This window comes from Lagopus muta, chromosome 3 (assembly GCF_023343835.1).
Source record: "Lagopus muta isolate bLagMut1 chromosome 3, bLagMut1 primary, whole genome shotgun sequence".
In the NCBI taxonomy this organism is placed as follows: Eukaryota; Metazoa; Chordata; class Aves; order Galliformes; family Phasianidae; genus Lagopus; species Lagopus muta.
In genome coordinates this window covers 54945667-54967734 of record NC_064435.1, presented here as the reverse complement: position 1 = coordinate 54967734, position 22068 = coordinate 54945667, and the positions used below count along the sequence as shown (strand labels likewise).

The 22068-nt window shown below is 35.5% G+C and overlaps 2 protein-coding genes across 7 annotated transcripts in view; both read left to right on the top strand.

The window, feature by feature from the left end:
- The window catches only part of RTTN (rotatin), a 74526-nt gene extending 66389 nt beyond the window's left edge, over positions 1-8137 (top strand). For 4 of the 6 annotated variants that reach the window (XM_048940746.1, XM_048940747.1, XM_048940749.1 and 1 more), the window contains 6 exons: positions 335-461; positions 1936-2135; positions 3055-3322; positions 4460-4563; positions 4920-4986; positions 7319-8136. In XM_048940746.1, coding sequence (XP_048796703.1) covers positions 335-461; positions 1936-2135; positions 3055-3322; positions 4460-4563; positions 4920-4986; positions 7319-7401 — 849 coding nt within the window. In that variant the 3' untranslated portion in view covers positions 7402-8136. Of the gene's footprint in view, positions 1-334; positions 462-1935; positions 2136-3054; positions 3323-4459; positions 4564-4919; positions 4987-7318 lie in introns of all 6 variants that reach the window. The other 2 variants (XM_048940745.1, XM_048940744.1) reach the window with 1 other exon arrangement.
- Positions 8138-19300: 11163 nt separating this feature from the next.
- The window catches only part of CD226 (CD226 molecule), a 33368-nt gene continuing 30600 nt past the window's right edge, over positions 19301-22068 (top strand). The window contains exons 1-2 of the mRNA XM_048940755.1: positions 19301-19392; positions 21298-21386. Coding sequence (XP_048796712.1) covers positions 19383-19392; positions 21298-21386 — 99 coding nt within the window. The 5' untranslated portion in view covers positions 19301-19382. The remainder of the gene's footprint in view (positions 19393-21297; positions 21387-22068) is intronic.

Below are 22068 nucleotides of genomic sequence, written 5' to 3'. Positions count from 1 at the left end.
ATACTTGAGAATTTGCTACCGAAGTATTTTAATACTAAGATATATATGGCAACGCGTAGGCATGCATATCACTAAAAGTGATTTCAAAGGAGTTTACTGAAATAAAAGTTACAATATTTGAAACTGAACATTGTCTATAAAGAATTGTCTTGTGGAATCATACGTGTTTCTGTACAATACTTTAAAGCAAACTAATGAAGCACAGTAAGAAAAAACTTGTTTTTCTCACTTTGTTTATACTTCAAAGTATGTAGTATATACTATAGTAATGTAGTAATTATATAGTAATATAGTATTTACATAGTAATATAAATACTTCATCTTATTTTCACAGATAGCAGCACTCAAAGCTCACCTTGTTCCTGTTCTGCATTTGTTATGGCCATGGCTTTTAATAGATGACTCCTCAATGGAAATAGCTCTGCATTTGCTTTGTGTCTACACTGCATACTACCCTGCAGGTATAGTCTCTCTGTGATGTAATATATCAAAATGTTTAAAAAGAATAATTAGGATAACATAAAAAAGGAGCAGAAAAAAGCATAATGGGAAAAGACTGTTTATTACTACTGCTAGGGCAGAGTATAAAAGCACTGGTGCATCAAAGTCTATCAAGAGTTTTAATTTTAACGCATTCAAGTCTTCTGCTCAGATCCTGTTTCACTGGGTTGGATTTAGCAATAATACAGTTGTATTAAAGGATTAAATAGCATTTAATTCAAACCATGTCTGTTGGTTACACTGAAAGTCTTACTGAACTAAATAGTATACTGTGGAAATACTGCTATGGGAATTTTATTGTTGAGAACGATGTTATCAGTACTTCATACAGTTTATATTTTGTTCCTTGTTGAAAATATAGTAATTAATTTCATATTGTATTTCTTCTATTTATATATTGATCTCAGTAACTTGATTGATAAAAATACACTTTCCATAAGAATCCTCTTCGTTTAAGGAAATCCTCTTTTCCACTGAGTAAAATTATCCCCACTACTCATTCCATATCCAGGTTATCAACTTAGAGAACAATTTGTTTGTGACTTGAGGAAACAGGTATTTGACGATTTCTCCCTACCAAAATACCCTTAGGAGTTAGTTTTTAAGAGTATATTAACAACTGAGCATTTTCATCCTCTTTTTAAGCTTATATCTCCAGATCTTGCATCAGTCTATATCTTTTTCATAAATAGTTATTTTTAAAATGGTCTTCGGAAATACATGAATGTGTTCACCAGCCACAGTGAATGTGTCAGGTTCTGTGAAATGCTGGAAATTAATCCTTGCTAATAAGATTTTAAATTCATAATGTTTTCTCTTTCTGTTTATAATTGTTGTTTATGAGGTGAACCAAACTTGCTTAGTCTAAACTGCTTATCCACTTCTGCTTAATGCAGTCAAAGAAAACATGTAGATGTTTATAACAGTTAAAAATGGTCTGATTTTTATTTACTTTTGCCATATAAATAATTAACCATGGTTACAGTTACAATGGTTACAAATGGTTACAAATACCACTAAACCATGGTTACAAATACCACTAAACAAAAATGTATAAATGTGTATTTTTACATAAACATTGTATTGGTAACTTAGTTGTTCCCTGTTGGTGTGTTAATTTGAGCTTGTAGTTCTGTAGTGTAGCATTTGACTTTGTACTATGGTTAAAACTTTCACAAGTATAGAGACCTGATTTCTAAAACAGATTCAGAGGATTGGTTTCAATTCTCATGCCACATAACTGCAGTATTTCTGAGAGTGTACCTGTCTTTAAGGAGACACTCTAAGACAGCAATTACTATTTTTTTAACAGTAGAAGAACAGTGGGCTGCTGTTCCTTTAAATTGTCGTGTTCACCATTCTTTCATTAATTTCTTCTTTTTATAAAATGTATACATATTTGGTCTTATATGGTAAATGTTTTATTTCCTTAAGGTTGTGCTTCACTTTGTTGGACCAGTGGTGGGCAATCATCACTTGTGTCTGTAAGAAGTGCAGCTGGCAGTTCATTAATGCATAACATCTTGAAATTGGCTTCCCAAGTATCCGATGATAACAGTCCACTTCAGCATGTGATTTTTGATCTTCTTTCTAACCTTGCTCTATCTCATGACTGTAAAGGAATTATTCAGAAAGTAAGTAAATAATATTCTTCACTTTTTTTTCTTTTAATATGTGATGTAAGCATTTTGCTTTTTGTAATAAACCCTCATACTTCAGTATGGAGTGCTTGTGATCGTAGCTAAACTGTCCCATCTTTCTCTGCCTTTACCCATATGTGAGTAGATGCTCTAGTCCCTTACACATCTTTGTGGCCCTTTGTTGTATTCTTCACCATGCCTGTGTCTCTTGTGTACTGAAACACTCGAAACTGGGGACAGTACTACAGGCTTGCCAGTAGAGAGGAAGAATTTTCTCCCTCAACCTGCTGGCAATGCTTTGTCTAATACAGCCTAAGATACTTTTAGCCTTGTCAGTGGCAGTGGCACATTTCTACCTTATGTTCCACTGGGATCTGTGAGTCCTTGTCTACAAAGCTGCTTTCTATCTGGGTGGCCCTCAGCATGTACTGGGAGTACCCACATATTTCTCCTTGTTGAAGTTCATGAGGTATTTGCCAGCCAAATTTTCCAGGTTCTTGAGTTCTCCCTAGATGGCAGCATGATCCTCTCACATACCAGCCACTCTTCCCTGCTTTGTGTCATTTGCAAACTTGCTGCAGATACGTTGCCCATGATTGTATACGGAGGAAATGATACTGTTCATTTAGCACTTGTTAATATAAGTGAGGAATAAAGAACATATTATGTAAGTACTACACTGATTCAATAAAATTGCTTATAGGTCATTTTGGGGACAAAAGCAATAAATGCAAAGCAAATCAGAATGCTTATGTAGTGATGGAAGTTCTAATTTAAATAAATATATTGTATCAATACAACTAAAACATTAATATTAAGTTTTGGTCAAGTATATACCTTGGAAAGTCTAAACAGCAGTGAAGAAACCATTGAACAGCATATATCCTAACATCCTTTTTGTTCCTTCTGACAGAGTAACTTCCTGCAGAACTTTTTGTCTCTTTCATTACCAAAAGGAAGTAATAAAAATCCTAGCAATGTGTGTACTCTTTGGCTAAAGCTGCTACTGAACATATCTTTTGGAGAAGATGGACAGCAAATGATTATGAAGATAAATGGGTTTTTAGACCAGATAGTGGAAATGTGTAAATGCAAACACAAGAGCAGCCAACATATAGCACTACTTATTCTACATAACATATGTTTTAGTCCAACAAATAAGCCTAAGATATTAGCTAATGGTAAGTGCATGAAGGGTATTAAATCTAATAAAAAATGTCTTCCATGATACCATATTTTTGGTGCAGTTTGTGTTACTGATCAAGATCTTAGTATTATTTAGAAAAGCATATTTGTAAAAATGATTTTGATAGAAGCTGTTTTAGAACTGATGCTTTGGCAGAAATGCATTCTAAGTAAGAATATTTAGCAAAAGGAAAAGCAAAATGGTTTTTACAAAATTATATTGAAGGATTTGTAATAATCTAGTTCACAAATTTTTAATATAAATTTCTACCCTAGAAGTTCATCTCTTCAAACGAAACCTTATTATTTCCTGCAAATCATGGCTATTGAAACAAACTATTATGTTTTTTATCATGCACAGAAAATGTTTATGGTAGTGGTGAAGTTATGATCACGGCATATATGTTTAATGTAACAACAGGGACAGAACTGTTCTTGTTTGGGTTTTTTGTTTTGTTTTTTGTTTGGTTTTGTTGTTGTTGTTTTTTAGGGTGTTTCAGGTTCTCTCTTTTAATTGCAGGCAGAATACTCCTGCCTTCCTTATGACTTCTCAGCAGATCTTCTATAGTGCCCATCCTTTTCGATTTTTCCCTGATGCTGCCTTAATTAAGCATACATTGTTCATATACATTATCTGTGAATTTTGTTAAGTGAACAATCTTACCTGAGTCTGGTTTCACAGGCAGGCTAGGAAATTAAGGTACCTAATTTTATAGAGAAAATTTTAATTTTAGAGAGAAAAATATTTTTCATCAGTTACAAATTACTTACATAGCAATTACTATGGAAAATAAAAACATCTTAATTTCCATCTTGATGTGGCTATAATTGTGGCTCCTGAGAGTTATAAAACAACTTCATAGCTTCCTCAGTCCCTATGCATATCTGATGGCTGTATAACATGTGTATGTTTTATTACTCATTACTTATTTTTTAGCACTCGTTTTTTGTTTGTTTTTAAACACTCTCTGAGCATATTTAAATTTAATCTGATATTGTAACTTGTGTAATTCCTCTACTATACCAATACGTCATAAAATGTGCACTCCAAGTATAAAACTAGTGAAATGTAAATATAATTATGGCTTTGATATTTTCTTGATGGTCTATTTGTTCTATTTATTTATTTTAAGATAAAGCTATTGCAGTGCTAACTACCTGTTTGGAAAGTGACAGTTGTGCAGTTCAGAGAATTGGAGCAGCTTCACTTTGGGCATTGCTTCACAACTATCAGAAGGTTAGTATTTGAGAAATACTTGAATAAAAATGTGATGTTTCTTTTAAGCATGGCAACTTTTAAGTAAATAAAATTAAAACTTACGTTAGCAGCTCCATCTTCTTATTTTAATCACAGAGGTACTCAGGATTGGGGTTTGAACCGCAAAAGTCAACTTGTCCTGTGTGATTTCACTCTGCTTATATAAATACAGTCTGTATGATGATAGCATATGCTAATTCTAAAATTCAAGAATTTCACTTCCAATTGAGTTGTTGTCAATATCTATTTACAAGCAGGGAAACTGAGTTTGTTGTTAAAGTGTCAAGGTGGGGGAAAAAAATGAAGTCATTGTATTCTGTTTCTGTGTGCTACAGGCAAAAGTGACTTTGAAGAATCCATCAATAAGGAGAAAAATAGATGAAGCATATTCTTTAGTGAAAAGTAAGTTTTTTAACCTCAGCTAATTCCAATTCTGTATTTTTCAAGTAGCTCACTAGTGCATTTTAATATATATTGTCAGAGTGATTTTTGGCTTGCTGCTAGGTTTTGAGAGCATACTTTCATCTCTAAAATCATGAGTACTGATAAGATTTATAGCCAGACATCTTTTAAATGTAAATAGTAAAATGTCATTTGCTTAAAAAATTTCATACAAGATCTCAGGTGATAGATAAGGTTCATTTGCAAGAATAGGTCTGATTTTTATCTGCAGCAAATTGTTTTATTTTGTTTCATTCTATATTCCTGTGTTAATGATTTAGGAAAAAAAGTTGTTCTTGTAGCTTAAAATTTGCTTAAAGAGTTCTCAAAGTCACTATATTCAGTTACGTAGAGAGGGAATCAGAGCAGATGGTTGTGCCAGTCCTAAATCACTATACTATTAATTAGTTGGCTTTTTGAAAACTTAAGGGTTTTCTGAAGTACCTGAAGATAGCTACAGTTTTGAGTAGCTTTTGTATGATAGATTGCTAAATTCAAGAGCATTCATTTTGAGATGATGTTCAAGCATTAGTCTGGAGCTGCAGCTTCAGTAGGTAATAATGCATTTGTATGTTGTAATTTGTTGCATCAGACTCTCATCTTGCAAAAACATGCAAATACTTAATTTTAAATCAATGAATTTTCCTCCTTAATTAATTTGCTCTACACTAGTATTCAAACAGGGTTATCAGTGCAGAGGCTTGTGATACAAAGTTACTTTCATATTCTGAAAGACAGAATTACCAAAAAATTTCTGCTTACAGTAAACTATTTGTCAGGATCTTAACTGGGAGATGCTAGAACAGCTCACAGCTTAATTATTCCTCAGAATCACATGATCACAGAGGTTGGAAAAGACCTTCCTCCCTGGGCAGCCCATTCCAGTGCTTGACCACTCTTTCAGAAAAGTAGTATTTCCCAACATCCAGCCTGAATCTCCCCTGGCACAGCTTGAAGCCATTCCCTCTCGTTCTACCACCAGTTACACGAGAGAAGCAGCCAACCCCCAGCTCACTACAACCTCCCTTCAGGAAGTTATAGAGAGCAACAAGGTTTCCCCTGAGCCTCCTCTTCTCCAGAATGAACAATCCCAGCTCCTTCAGCTGCTCCTCATAAGCCCTGTGCTCCAGACCGTTCACCAGCTTTGTCGCCTTTCTTTGAATCCACTCCAGGGCCTCAATGTCTTTCTTCCTTTGAGGGGCCCAAAACTGGACACAGTACTCGAGGTGCAGCCTCACCAGAGCTGAGTACAGGGGGACAATCACTGCCCTGGTCCTGCTGGCATCCCATTGGCTTCAGCCCAGCTCTCCAGCCTGTCCAGATCCCTCTGTAGGGGCTCTCTACCCCCAGGCAGATTGACACTTCCAGCCAACTTGGTGTCATCTGCAAACTTACTGAGGGTGCACTAAATGCCCTCCCATATTATATCAACTCTAATCCATTGTGCTGATGTTCCAAATTCATCCTTTACTAAGTCAAACACCAACTGCAGTATAAAGCAAGATTGTCATATACTAAAATCATGCTTATAGACAACTTTTTATTGACTTATAGCACAACAAAACTTAGACTGTTCAAATCATGAAGTTTAATCAACAAGGTAGAAATACGTGGTTTTCACAAACTAGTACTTAATAATATTGATCCATGTTTATTGATATACTACTTTAGAATGGAAAGTCGTAGTCTGAAAAATTGATTTTTAACTTCAGTAAACATTTAAATATCAAAATAATGACTACAAAATACTTTATGGACCTGTAGTTGTTACAGTTTACAGTCATGTGAAGTTGTCTTCAATATTTTCCCGCATAAAGTTTCTTTATTGACCTGCCCTGGTGATTCTTCAATTAATTTACAGTGACAATTGAGCTAAAATGATAGATTGTCTTAAGTGTAAGTAGTGGATTTTTTTCAACATGTCTTTTGTACTTTTTCATTGCTCACTTTGCTTTCCCCCAAAAGTTTTGGAAAAAAAAAAAAACAACAAGGGATTATGTTATTGTAGTACATCAGAATCAAAAGACAGTTTTTACTTTGTTCTTACTTTGTTCTTACAACTGAGTGGGGTCTTGGAAAGCAAGCACACACACGCACACACAAACTCAAACAAACACATAAACAAGAAAATTGAAACATTAAAGTATTTGTTTTAATTTTTTACTCCATAATGCAGAATGCTCATAAAATAGGATATGGATTAAATGCGAGGCATTTGATTTGATCTTTGGAAAATATAATTTTTTATTAAGAATCAATTTGAAATTAAAATCTTGTTTTTATTTCATTTTAGGTACTCCACAGCCAGAAGGAAATGAGCTAAATGCCTATTACTTAAAATGCTTAGAGAATGTAGTGCAGCTTCTTGATTGTTAACGACTATCAGATGAATTCTCATCTTGAAATCAGACAGATTGCTCAATGGGAGTCTGGAATTCAAAGAAAGCACTTTTAATTCATGGATTTATGGCAGCAGCATGCATGCTGTGGAAGAAATTTATGAAGTCTTTGAGAAAGGGAGTTGATTGCTTTGAGCCAAAGAAGTTGCATTAAATGTAGCTTAAACTTTTTGTACTCTAATCCCAATGGGGAATTATAGTGATGCTGCTATGTAAAGTACATATGAAGAAGAATGAATGTGCAGAGAAAAGAGATGCAAAAAGTCAGTAATTTTTTAAATTGTTACTATAAGTTATTAGAATTGCTGTTTTGGATTGGTCTTAATAAAATTTTGCTTTTTAAAAAAAATTTGTTTAATTCAGTTTAATGTTTGCTTATAGTCTGTAATTTTTAATGTTGCAGATAAACACACTGAAAACAGATTTAAGAACTTAAAATATTGACAGTCATGCTGTGTTATACCTGTGAGGTATAGAGTAGCAGTCGATGGTCCTTTCCAACACAACCCGTTCTATGACTTTACAAAATAGATTATGTATGTGACTTGATACTTCTTGTTTGACATAACTGTGATGCTTACAATAGCTGGATTAAGTCATTACTAGAAATGTAATTCAGTTATCAGCTATCTATCAGTAATTGTAGTACCTGACAAAACAAAACTCTGAGAGACCATCAAAGCCTGATTCTTTTTCATATATGCACTGTATATGGTTACTTGCAAAGTAATTGTTAAATGTTGTCGTTCTCATCCCACACTATTGCAATCTAAGAAGAAATCTAAGCTGCAAGGCTAGTGAGAGTGAGAATGATCAACTGTTAGCTCTGCAAGTTAGTGTTTGCTGCCAAGTTTAGTGGATAGGTATCACACTAGCAAGTACTGATTCCTCTTTTTTTCAGCATAATCAACCCTAATGATTTCTCTCAATTTAAGTTGTAAGTCACAACAAAGATTGCTTGCCACTTTGCTTCCTTTGTCAGAGACAAAAAATAAGAGTACTTATTGCCAAATTAGTTTTAATGGAAGTAAGCAATCATTTAGCAAGAGCTCTTTCAGAGTGCAGAAATACACGTGGATCTGATTAGATAAAATAGAGCTGTATTTTTAAAGCTTATTCAGCCTTGAATTTTATTTCAGTCTGATTCATATTACAATGTTTTTACTGATCCAGAATTCTTGAAGTCCATAGCCTTGTAAAGAAAGCAGTGTGTTCTCAAGAAATGGAACTATACAATGTTGCAGAGTGCAAATCAAGAGATGTTTGAAGTCTCATAGCTCTAAAGGCAAACTAACAGCCTCACTTTCGATCTATGCAAGTCCATGCAGACAGGACTTTGTCTTGTAAAATCTTCACAGGATGCTGGAAATCAGTTTGTCTTTTTTTTTTTTTTTTTTTTTTTTTTTTTTTTGTCCTTCTGAATATCTGTAATCATGGTTGAATTATATCATTGAATTCACATACAGTATAATAATAAGAACATAAAACAGATGCCTGTACTCTTAAGCATTTCAATTTTACTGAGCTGTAGAAATTCTTGAAGAAATTATTCATGTTAAAAAATCCATAGAAATTGCTAGTGCATTTGTTTTTACAGAGCAAAGATAGAACTTCTATTTCTCTGTATTTTGAGGTGTTTACAGTAGTGGGAGGCAACTGTAGCAATGGCATAAGTAAACAGTTGTGGTTGGTATTTATTTATTTATCCTCAGGAAAATTTAAAGATTTTAGCCTCTAAGGAGTATATACTTCAAATCTCTGGACCTGCTCCAACAGCTTGGTGTCCTTCTTGTGTTGAGGGCCCCAGAGCTGAATGCAGTACTCCAGGTGAGGTCTCACCAGTGGAGAGTAGAGGGGCAGAATCGATTCCCTCAACCTGCTGGTCACGCTTCTCTTAATGCAAGCCAGGATACAGTTGGCTTGGACTGCAAGCACACATTGCTGGCTCGTGTTGAATCTTTCATCAACTGACACCCCTAAATCCTTCTCTTCAGGGCTGTGTTTGTGCTTGGGATTTTTCTGACCCAGGTGCAGGACCTTGCACTTGGCTTTGTTGAACTTCATGAGGTTGGCATGGACCCACCTCTCAAGCCTGTTTAGGTCCTTCCGGATAGCATCCCTTCCCTCAGCTTGTCTACTGCAACCCACAACTTGGTGTCATCTGCAAACTTGCTGAGAGTGCACTCAAACCCACTGTCTGTCATCTACAAAGATGTTAAATAACAGCAGTCCCAGCATCGATCACTGAGGAATGCCACTTGTTACCAGTCTCCACTTGGACATTCAGTCACTGACAACAACTCTCTGAATGTGACCATCCAGCCAATTCCTTATCACGTGAGTGGTCCAATCCATCTTTCTTCAATTTGATGATCAGGACGTCATGAGGGATGGTTTCAAATGCTTTGCACAAGTCCAGGTAATTGATGGCAGTTTCTCTTCCTTTATCCACTAACATTGTAACTCTACCATAAAAAGGCAAGTCTGTCAGGCGTGACTTGCCCTTGGTGTAGCCATGTTAGTTACCACCAGTCATTCTCATCACGTATTTTCCATGCTCTTTAGTAGGGCCTTCAGAGGAATCTGCTCCATGGATTACCTGACTTTGTTCAATAACTGTAATAAATTTACTGAAGACTCATCAGTATTAATGAGTATTAAATGTATGAGTATTAAAATGGTAACAGGAACCAGTCGTTATCAAACTACTCTGAAAAATAATGATTTGTTTAAATTGCATCATAGAATAAAAAGATTCAATATTATTTGTTTATTGAAAAACGCGTACATTATTACATTTTCTTGTTGCTCATTATTTTTTTCTAAACAGTATTAATTCCTCCTGCTTCTTAAGACCAGCCAAAAGTAACAGATGATTTCAGGAAGCTGACAGATATCTGTTAGTCTGTGGTTTTACCAGGCGTGGGTGATGCATGCTGGTCCTTTTGGCTAATTTCAGACTTGTGAAAGATGCGGCTTACAACTTGCAGAAAATGATTATATCTGTTAAAAGGGTAAGACTGCTAACCTTGCTCACCCTTCAAATGTGCTCCAAGAAATTATCATAGTAACTAGTTGTGACAGATAATTATCACAGACAAAAATGTTTTATTCATCTTAAATTGTATATAAATTGTATATATTAAAGTTGCAGTGAGCTACGTACTTTTCCCAAACACAATGTATCATTGCATGTAGTGCTTTAAACTGAAACTGAGGTTGATTTATTAAACAAGTATTCCAGTACAAACAAGTATTTTGTAGCAAACAGACACTTCCAAAAATGAAATCTGATGTAGCTTGCATGAAATAATCTTTTATGATCTTAAGTATAGAGCTTTATTTACTTAGATGTTTTGAGATTTTAAGGCACACAGGGAGAAAAAAAAAAACAAACAGTAAAATTCAGAATGGAAATAAGCAATATTTTGAGATCCTAGGTATTTCAGGGTAAAATTAAGTTCAGTAAAATTATAGGAGAAAGCTAGCTCGATGTTTGCCCTGTTGAGAATTCTCTTCACAATCCATGAGGACAGAGAGTTGTACCTAAATTCTGAAAGCACAAATGGCACTCATCCATATTTCTTTAATGGACACACAGGTCAAAGCCTGCTGGTTCACTTTATTTAGACCAGAAAATTCTGTCTGAATGCAGTGCCTAATACTGTTGGCAATAAGGATCAAATGAAATCAAGTCCCAGTTTGTCTGCTGCTTCTCTCCAAAAACAAGGGAAAAAGTGTTTTGGCTGTGCCCTTGAGATTCTTGGTTCTGATATGTAGCTGCTGAACACTGATTTGCAAATCACTGTAGTGCAAAAGATGTTGTGCAATGTTTTCTCGAAACTAAGAAAGAGGACCAAGAAAATTTGGTTTATGTCCTTTCACATATCTACTTTCAGAAGTATTACTCAGTAATGGGAGTTCTGACTGTATCAAAGTTGACAATCTGTTTTGAGGAGCCTGAGATCAGTAACACCAAATCATGTGTATTATGTGAGAGCTTGCTATAAAATGATTTGTACATAACTTGCTGCTTAAAAATAGAAATTTAGCATTGTTGTTGATGTAATGTTTGCCGAAGGCAGCAAAAAAAAGAAAAAAGAAGTCTATTTTCTAGAAGTGATAAGACTCATACTAAAATTTGCTGAAAAAAATATATCTTGTTTTTGTGTGAAATTTCTCAATCAGCCAGACAGGATTGGTTAGTTGCAGCCAATATAGCCAACAAAGTGTAGGTCTGAGCCTGCAAGCAATGCCCGTCCACAGGTACTTTCTGGAAGAACTAATTGTGCTTCTTATTCACAGGTAAAACTTTTCTTGTTCCATAGGAGGAGTGCTTTTAAAAACAGAGTGACACAGAGTAGCATGGGAGAAGTAACACTGCTAGTGAGTCAAATGATTGAGATGTTTAAAGCCATCAAAATGCAATTTGACAATTCTCAGACCTTCATGTAGGTAATGTAAGTTTTTTCACTAGAACAAGTAATTTGCATGCCTTGCAGTCTTTCCTAGATGTTGTCTATTTTTATTTTAAAAGGCAGTATTAGAAATGCTTTATAATGAAAAAAGTATTTTAGGAAGGCTGACCTGATATTGAGATACATATGGGAACAAGCAGCAGAAAGGAATGACCTTTAAAATCAAATATCTTCTGTTCTTCCTCCTTCAATAATCTGAAGTAGCAGAGGAAGGATAGCAGATATCCTCTCGGACTGGGTCTCGATGTGTTATGGGCACAGGGGGCTATAAGATCATCTGTGTCCTTCTTTTGGATCCATTAATGATAAATGTGTGTTACGAAAAGCTTGCTACCCAATTTAATGAGATCTAAATCTTATGTAAGCCATTGTTAGATTATGTCAGTCTTTTAATAAGGTTAACAAGAAGGTCATGTCTTCTCATTTAGTTTTCTGTGTTGTTAGGTCTTCATCACAGACTGCTACTGACTTCAGAAACCACCTGAACAACACTGAAGAATTAAAAAAAAAAAAAAAAAAAAAAAAAAAAAAAAAAAAGAAAAAATCCACAACTCTTTAGAAGCTTCTGTGAGAAGACAGTTCTCAAAATCTAGGTGGGTTGAGAAAGATGCATGCTTGACTGAGGCAACAGTACCCAATATGTTAATATCAGAATAGCAGTGCTCATCACATAATTCCAAATTCAAGGTATTTTAGAAAAGCTCAAAATGCCACCACTTCAAAGTGATTTTTACCAAATCAAGAAGGGGAAAATTGCTTTTCCTATGAGTTCTAGGCTTCTCTGTAATTGATGATTTGCACAGAGGGGCATTTCCTATTGCCATGGTAACTGGATTATGACTCACAACTTTTCTGAAACTTTTGGTCTGGTTTTGAGTCTGTTTGTGTGAATTAAGGCATCTACTGCTCATTAATCCAGTGCTCGGGTGTCCTGGGTTTGCTTTGCTTTGCAGTGGTTGCCTTGCACTTGCAAAAGATACCATTTCCAGCACTGAGAATAACTTTCAACCAAGGAATATCAAATTGCCCCATCGACTGGTTTCTGACCTAATAAAAAAACGCTGCACTTGAGACAGAACCCTTGTATTGTCAGAAATTACAGTGCACAGTGAATGATTTGCAAATCTGCTGTCTGAAGGATCCCAATAGCCCAGGAGCAGGTGTGGAGCCACACCAGGGGGGCCTCTGGGGTTTGGGGGCCCTGTGGCCTGCGGTCAGCCCTGTGGCCTGAGGCTTGCCCTCCTGTTTGGGGGGCCAGGGCAGCCAAAGCTCTGCTTGGGAGGAAGCGGTGGTGGTTAGCACAATGCTGGTGATGACTTCAGAACACCTCTCAGTGCTGTTGTTATGTTTTAAGAAGTACCTCCGCACATTTTGAGTAGTTCTTGACAGTAATTTGGTGCCGCATTTTTTCACATTTATTGGGTTCATCATCCAGCAACAGGGGGACAAAAATTGAACTAAGCTACTTGCCAAAATTACCAAGTTCAGGGTCAGAAAAACGTCAATTTATTTTTTTTTTTTTTAAGCTGAATTTCTTAATGACAACAGTAACAGAAAAAAAAACAACACAACACTGTCACAGCAATAGGTTGTTTGGAGTCCGTACATGATTAAATAAACTTGTGGGTTTTGTCCCATGTACATTAAAAAAAACTTTTAATGGCAAAACAATTAACATCTAATACAGATGAAAAATTGTTATGTGTGTAATAAAAAACTGATTTAAGAAAACGACATAAAAATCTAAAGAAAAATCTAATTTCAGGTGATGCTGGACTAGATCCTGGAAGGGGAAATATAATTGTATAGGCAAATTCACTATGGAGTGTAGCAGGAATGAAGTCAAAGTGTAATCACCCAAAATGTAGCTTTTCAGGGCAGATTGTTTTATTCTTCTGCTGAACTGAAACATCTCTTAATGGTAATAAATGTTACTCTGTGCTGGGGGTGTATTTGCAATAAATTGTTAGAAGAAAGTTCTTTAGCTGCCTACACATTTTTTCATATGACTCTCAAATATTCTGTGTTTTGTTCCCTAGTGTGCTTGAATAATTGTGAGAGATTAAATGCCCAGCTGGAAACAGTGGTAGGCAACAACTGCTAAAGCAAAGGTATGAAATCTAACTGATACTATCCATTTAGAAAGGGAGAGAGAGGTAACAGCCTGATCTGGTAGATAAGTTCAACAGACCACAGCTATAACACCTGTGAAAACTGTAACTGTCTGAGCCACCACATTTCATTAGAATTTCATTTGTTTGAGCTTTATTTTCTTATTTTTTGCACTTAGCAATGACTTCCTTCAAATGTTTTCTATTCCTGCAGCTCTAGAAACTTTTGTTGAACCTTACTCTTTGAACTGCAGTCAAACCACTTAACAATTCAGTCAACAATTCAATAACTTCAGTTTTTTTCTGTCTGCCACTTAAAGCTCGCATCTCTTTACCCCCTCATAGATATGGTAACATAAGCTTTGTTTTGATGTTATTTATTTTGGTTGGTTTTATGCCAGTGTAACAATATTTTGGTGACTCTCTTACAAACTTAGAGATGAGTCTGCCCTGTTTATTTCCTTTCTCATTTTTGAATGAAAATGATTTTGTAGAGTAAACAAATATTCGTACTGGTATAGCAGTGTCTATCCAAGGGCAGTGACACTGCTCTAACTATTGTTGGCAAAGAGGTACAAATTTCATGCACAGCAAAGCTTTCATCTATTCCACTGAAAATAAAGAGAATATAAGATGATCTACTTTGACAATTCTACGTTTCTTCAGCTTAAAATGTCCTCATTCTACCATCTCCAAAATTGTTCTTTCTTAGTTCCAGTTAGAATTTTTGATTTCACAGGGACTTGCATAGTCTGAGAATTACAGATAATCCATTACTGACCAGCAGAGAGCAAAGCGATGCACAAACCCACCACCAGCTTCTGTGTCTGACAGACCAGCAGCTCACCTACTTGTGTTTGCAAAGTCCTTTTGAATTTCTAGATAAAATGAGATGAGCTGTGCTTCTGTTCTGCCTTTCAGGCAGTGCTTTTTATTACTGCTACGTTCAAAAGGAGTTCATATCTGCTGAGTGTCTTTAGTAAGTCTCCTCAAAGAAGAGGAGACTTAAATTCTCAATGTAAGTGTTTTGGAGAACTGAACGGAAATGCATTGCTTGGTAGGCAACAGTGATAATTATAAGCTTCGGATTGGTTTGTGTTGTCTTCTGCATTTTGATTTGGTTTGTATTTTGCTTTTGTTGCTGTTGCTTTGTTTACCCAGGACTTTCACTGGATGTATCAGTACAATAAACAAGACAGACTTTCTCAAATGCAGCAGAAGGTCGTGTAGGAAAAACAATGAATTCAGAGTGTCAGAAATTTCTCTTTGTAGAAGTAATTAACACTGTCAAAATCTTTCCAGAAAATCAAAATGAGAACTGTTTTAGATGTTTTAGACACCAACTGTCTAAGAATATCTAATACCAGAATGACACAAAATCTGTATCTTTGTTCTCAGAAGACTTTATTCATCATTTGATGAATTAATTGAGCTGCCACGTTCTGTATGTTATTATATATATATAGCAATCTTTTTTAGCAATAGATCTCCTGCTCAAGGGAAAGGGGGCACATATATATTCATCTCAGGTTTAACAGAAAACACAATTGATTCAGCAGTGAAAAAAAATGTCCATTGAAGCTGAAATATAATACAGGAAATACTATTCAACATCATCTAGAACAAAAGCAGCAACAAAAACCAGTATATAAAAATCTCCATCAAGACAGGAATTGAAAGAAAAAAAAAAATAAATCAGACAGCAGTTCTAATATTACAATGTATCTTTTATTTTACTCTTTGAAAAATAAACAAAAAATATTCATTGCTTCTCATTGCAAAATAAATACTGGTAATGGACGCACTACTGCAAAGAAGTTGATAAATGCAATTTTGTTCTTAGAAAGATCTTGATAGAGGATACTAGCCAGAACAACCAGAAACCTGAAGTTGTACATGTGACAGGCCTGTGTGCATGAAGAACAACCAACTCTTTAAAATTATACTTGCCTTTGTTTATCTATTTAAATTCCTGCCTGCTTAATGCACCAGATTATTCTGCTAAGCCTTTGAGCGCGTCATAAAAACAGATCACTTCCTTTTTAGAAATCTCTTTCAGAGTAACAAAAGAGAAATAATGTTTCAATTAAAAATAGAAGGAGATTGTTGTAGGAAAAGAAATATCTGCAAATTTTCATTTATAAATGGTTTAAAATGAACTTGATTTCAAGCTTGTAGGGGTTTCATATGATTTCAGCTAAGGAACCATAAGAATAAAACCATAATATTTTTAATTTATAGTTGCATAAACATACTATGATAGTTATATTAAGGTATTTGCTAAGCCCTCTTAGAGCACGTATTCTACTTTATAGCCATTTAATGCTTCGTATAAATCAAAAAAAAAATAATCTGTCAAACTTCAGTGCCTCCTTGTTACGAGAACACAAAAGAAATAAAAACCTATGTGGTCAGAATAGTTAAATTCAAAAAATAAATCCTTAAAAAACAACTTGTGATGATTCTATAATGGGTGCTCTGAAGTCATACTGATGTAATATAGTTAAACTTCCAGAATCTTAGAATTCAGTGGTCACAGTTGCAGGTTAAATTTTGGAAAATAAAGTCAATGTACTATATTCCTTCTCTAACTGCAGAGACTAATTGAGCATATGAGTCACCCACTGCTTCATGTCAGTATAAATATCATTGATTTCTTTGCAACTGCATTAGCATAAAACAGATGTAAAATGTTGCAGTGAATCAGGCAGGACATTAAGATACAATTATGCTATTTCTACCAAAACAAATGATTACAACAGATATTCATGTGTTCCATTAATTTGCAGTTCACTGTGAATCCTTTCTTGAAAAAGCTTTCCTGCCCTGTAGGACTTTCCTTGAACAAATGAAGAGTAAAACAGCTCAGTGGTCAAGAAGCATCTATTCATGATTTTTAGTAAGGAAAGGGATTTTTACTTGAAGAATTGCAATGTATCATCGAATGAGGGTGTAGAGTTGTAAACAAAATGCAAGGCCAGTAGAGCTTAATTCATTACAATAGAACAGAAGTTTTGATTTGTCTTCAGATCTGTTGTTTGTTGTTTCTTCCATTTTATTGCATATTTAAGCTTTGGGAGGAGGTTGCTGCTTTTACATGATTTTATCTGTCCTTCTAAATCTTCCTCCCTCTCTGTCTCCTGTGAAGGGGGAAGAATTTAGACCTTTATTTGGTCAACGTTTTCTCTTGCATATAATTTTAATTTTCTCTTTTGAAAATGTTTTGCAGTATACTCCAAGAGTAAGACGGTCCTTGTTCTGAAGCATACTTCTTTCAAGCAGTAGTTTAAATAGCTGGATTGGTACTTCTTGCAGCATTTAAAACCTGTTCAAGATTAAAAGAAGGAAAGAAAAAGATGCCTGTACTTTCTTGCCAAGTCAGCAAGACCTTGAAGAAAGCACTGCCACTGCTTTTCCTGAAGCCTGTGTACCAAAGGTATTCAATGCCTTTGGCCGTGTTTCATCAGAACGTAAGTATTGAAACAGAACAAGGTAATTTTGAAAAGGAAAGATCTCAGACCTGCTAAGTATGACAGATTAAATTAGAGTTCAAAAATAACTTTTCCCCCAAAGTCTGTGCCGTCACAGGAGCTCTTCTGTCTTCTAGTTCTGCCACCTGAGTGACAAGCTTCACAAGGCCACTGTCGTACGGGCTGTGGGTCTTGTCTGCTCTGAGGTCTTCTCTAATCCCAACCCCTTCACTCTGTACCCAGGCTGCAGGTGTGTGGCTCCCTGCCCCATCCCAGTGCCTGTCTCTACCAGTCTCATCTCAGCCAACAGCAACTTCCATCTCTGTTGCCCGATTACACGCTTCCCCTTACATTTTAACATAAATTAAAAAAAATATATGAATAAGTCGTCAAACTAGAAATAGTTAACAGAGCAAACAGTTACCTGAGCTTCTGTTTTCACACATCATTACTGCTGAGCGTTTGGTATTTGGATTTGGCTTTGTGTATTCTTATGGGTAGAAACTTTTTGATTGTACTGGGAGCTTGAATTGATCTTGTTGGAAGGAGATCTGCAATATCAAAAAATAATCCATCACTGCGCTCTTTATTGAGTTTTTCTCAACAGAAGGGCACAAAAAGGGCTTAAGAAAAGTTACATGAGATATCTTTCTTTGCTAAAAAGATAGTCTGTATCAGTTCCTGAATGCATCAACAAAAATAAGATATCACGTACAAAAGGTGCGGTCTTTTCTTTCTCTAGCTTTCTCCTTGGATTTTGAAGGCCATTTTTTCAAGCCATAAGCTTCTTTGCCGAAGGTCAGCTGCAGATCTTCCTCGAATACTTGTCTGAGCTGACAGTATCATATAATTCAGAATAACCTCAACCTCCTCAGGGGGGTTTAACATCCAGGCTGTATTTAAAGGGGACTGTTTAGGAAACATCTCAGTGAACCTCTCTGCCAACAAAAGGCAGAACCAACATTCATTTCCTTAAACTGGGTTTTAACCATTTTAAAGTAGAAGTTTGAATTTTTTTTAATAGCAACATGATTGACATGAAAAGTAGAGGTGAACCAGGAGAAGGCTAATCCAGGAAAGATTACAGTTGCATAGGAATGGCTGTGTTCTGAAAGCAAAATATCCCTTCCCAAGGTCCTTTGCTTGAGCACCTTAAAGTTTTTCTGCTTCCATTTTTCTTTCATTAAAATGAAACTCCTGGGTTTCTGTAGGTAATACCACTTCTCTGAAACTAACAAGCTAAAAGATTTCAACAGGAGGACAAGAACTAAGTTAGCAACAACAACAGAAAAGAACAACATACGGAGTTGACTAACAGTATTAGTACATTAAATTCATAGAGGCTCAAATGTCATCTATTATTTTCCTTTGTAAATCAGTATATTGCAAATCGTTCAAATGACATCTTCCATGTTATTTTCAGGTAAAGATTCAAGGTCAAAACATAAACCAATTATCAACAAAATGTGAAAAAAATCCTGTAGTGTCTTCCTATGCTTAAAAGAGAATAATTCATAAAATATTTTTTAAGGACATTTTCAGTATCTTATTGAACAAATCAATGGCAAATATTTACAGACAAGATCACCGAATAAAAAAAGTTTAGTTTGAAGAAAAATGCCTTGTGATATCTCCTATCATTAAGCAATTGCATAATTAAAAATGTGAAGAAAATATTCAATACTGAAATGAATTATCTGGTTATTATCTTGGGGTTATTTCTCAAGTTTTTCTTTCTCTTTTTTAAGTAGGTCAGTGGTTTTTTTTTTTTACTCAAATAATGTTACTTATTAATTTCTCTTTCTGTCATATTTTCCACATTTGTTTTATTCAGATAAGCAGAGGAGTGCTTTTGCTGTTTTAAGAATTCCCCCTGCACACAAGTAGACACAAACTTCTATGAAGTTTGGTAAGTTGTCACAGGCAAACTGTCAAGCCACGAATACATCAAAGGATCACCACTTACACAGTGAACTTAAAAAATACCACAGACCTTCTTATCTCCTACCAACACACCTTTCGCTTAAGAGTCAGCAGCAGTATTGCTTTATGGTGTCTAGTTCAAAATTTGTTCAGCAGTGGCGTTTCTCCCACTTCCTTAATCAGACCTTTATACTATTAGTGCATATCACCACGAGCATATTTTGTCATTCAGCATAGCTTTTCAATGTTCAGATTCCATCAACTGCTTGTGATTAATCTTCTTGAAAATAAATAAATATGAAACTACCCTTCTTGAATCTCAGCATTTAGCAATATCTAGCCGTCATGTTGCAGCTGTGGTTTTATCACTAACAGTCTTATCTTCCTGACCCATTTAGGTGCTCAGTGTTACATTAGAATGAAAATCCAGTTAGCATTTTGGGTCCAAAAATGTAGATAATTTTCCACCTCTAGAAATGTAAAAAGATAGTCTATATAAAGACCCCTCGATACATATCCTCTTGCACATGGGGGGATGAAACAATTCGTTGTAGAATTACAACTTATATAGTGCAACCTGAGCAATTGCCAGTGCATTTAAAAATAAATCATCAAGATTTTGAATATACAAATCATTTTTTCCTCTACATTTCTACTCTGCAGAAGGACTTTAAGTTTTGACCATTTTTTTCTTCCTCTGAGGAAGTAAAGACTTCTCTGAGTAAAGACTAATGTACCCTAAAATGTGACTGCATTTAAGTCAATTTTTTTTCCAATTTCTTTGGAAGAATTCTCGGTATTAACTTCTGCTCTGATGTTAATGAATACGTATTAAAGAATCTTATCCATTATGTTACTGCATCAGGCATGCATGTAGATTAATCCAATTTGGGGTCTTTATTAGTGCAATTAAATTAGCACAATGCAGAATAGGAGAGAGGAAATTGAATTATTTGCCTTTATCCAACTACACTCAGCCCTCCTGTTTAAAGAAACCAAGAATAGTGAATGGAAGAGGAGGTAATTTCCTTTATGGTAATTTAAAGGAAAACTGTCATCCATGGAGAGAGAGTTGTGTCATTTGTTGCTGAGCTACCATTCTGAGCTGATTAGCCTGGCTTCTAGATAGAAGAGCTGATCTCCAGAGACACAGAGGCCAAGACCAAACTATTCAAAACACTCCCTCCTTCCAGTCCATTTTCTTCATTCTCTTCACTGAAGATTCACCGAAACAGTCCCCTTGCCCTGACCATTTTTCCACTGGTCACATTTATAAGTGGAACCTGGAGCAATCTCCTTTTTGGCTGTCTCCTGCTTCACTGCACTGCCACAGCCAAGGCCTTTTTCCTGGAAGAAGCAGAAGCAAGTAGATTTCTCTCTCTTTCTGCAGTATTGCTGCAGGCCTATCTGTTAAATCTTAAATGCTAATAAATCATTAAAAAGGGTATTAACATATTGTGCTGGCCTTATGCGTATATCTTATTCTTCACTCACTTATAGCAATTTCCATTAGAGAATCTAATTACAGAAATCATTGTGACATGCTTTGAAACAGAATCCTTCATTATATCTTATCTATATATTGGACTGGGGGAAATTAATGCACCAGGAAACAAAATGATGCACCCAGAGACATAAAAGATCTGTGTTCAAGTCAAGACTGAAATCCAACCCATATATTTCCAATGTGTTTGTGCAATTGCTTCTGTTTTGTTTTGTTTCCTTCCAATTTTTGTTTTAAGCGACCGCTCTACAGTTATACATTCAGCTGTAAAATTACACTATGCTGTTTGTTTGCTGTTTAATTGTAATTGGCACTTAGAGAACAATTACTGAAATACAACTTGATTATCTCTGTGAACATCTCCTTCCTTTGCTTTGGGCTTCTCAGGATGGAGAGAAAAATGGGATTACTGGGAAAGAAGAACAATGTTATGGCAGACAGAGAACTGGAGTGGAAGAGACCAAGGAACTACTCAGGTGACCATGGCATGTGCAGTTGCTGTTTCTGTGAAAGTCTCTTCTCCATAGAGAAAAGTGTATTTTCCAGCCTTTTTCTGCTGGGGTCTGTAGGGAGAATCACAGGTTAGAGGTTCAAGGAAGTGGGAGGGAATGTTGCAAGATAACCTTCCCTTATGTTATCTGCTAGGTCCACGGGCTAGAAGGACATGGTAGAGGCACTGTTTATTTCTCTTTTTTACGTATCTTATGTAAAAAAAAAAAAAAAAGACAAGTAAAGCTTATGCCCTCTCCCAAATTATATCTGTGAAGTCAGTTTTCATAGTGGCTGTAGGTTCCTAATTTGTGAATCCAGGCATGCTGCACAGGTGTTCAGAGGGGACTTGTAGTGTAGACTTTAGGGGAAGAATCAGTAATACTCTGTTTAGAGGCTGCTGCTTTTAGTGGGTGTGAAAAAGAACCCTGTTCTGAGAACCAAATAACTGACCAAGAATCCCTGGATTTTTGTAGTAACTGTGACTGTTGCACAACAAGTGAATGTGCTTAGACAACATATAGTATCACTGATATTTAGCCATCATGTGGAGCTGAATGTTAATTTCTTAATTTCTGTTTTGCTCTTAAAGCCATATGGAGAGAAATGAGCATGAAATCCAGAACAGTAAAATAGTAATTTATATATGAACAAATAAATGAAGATAAG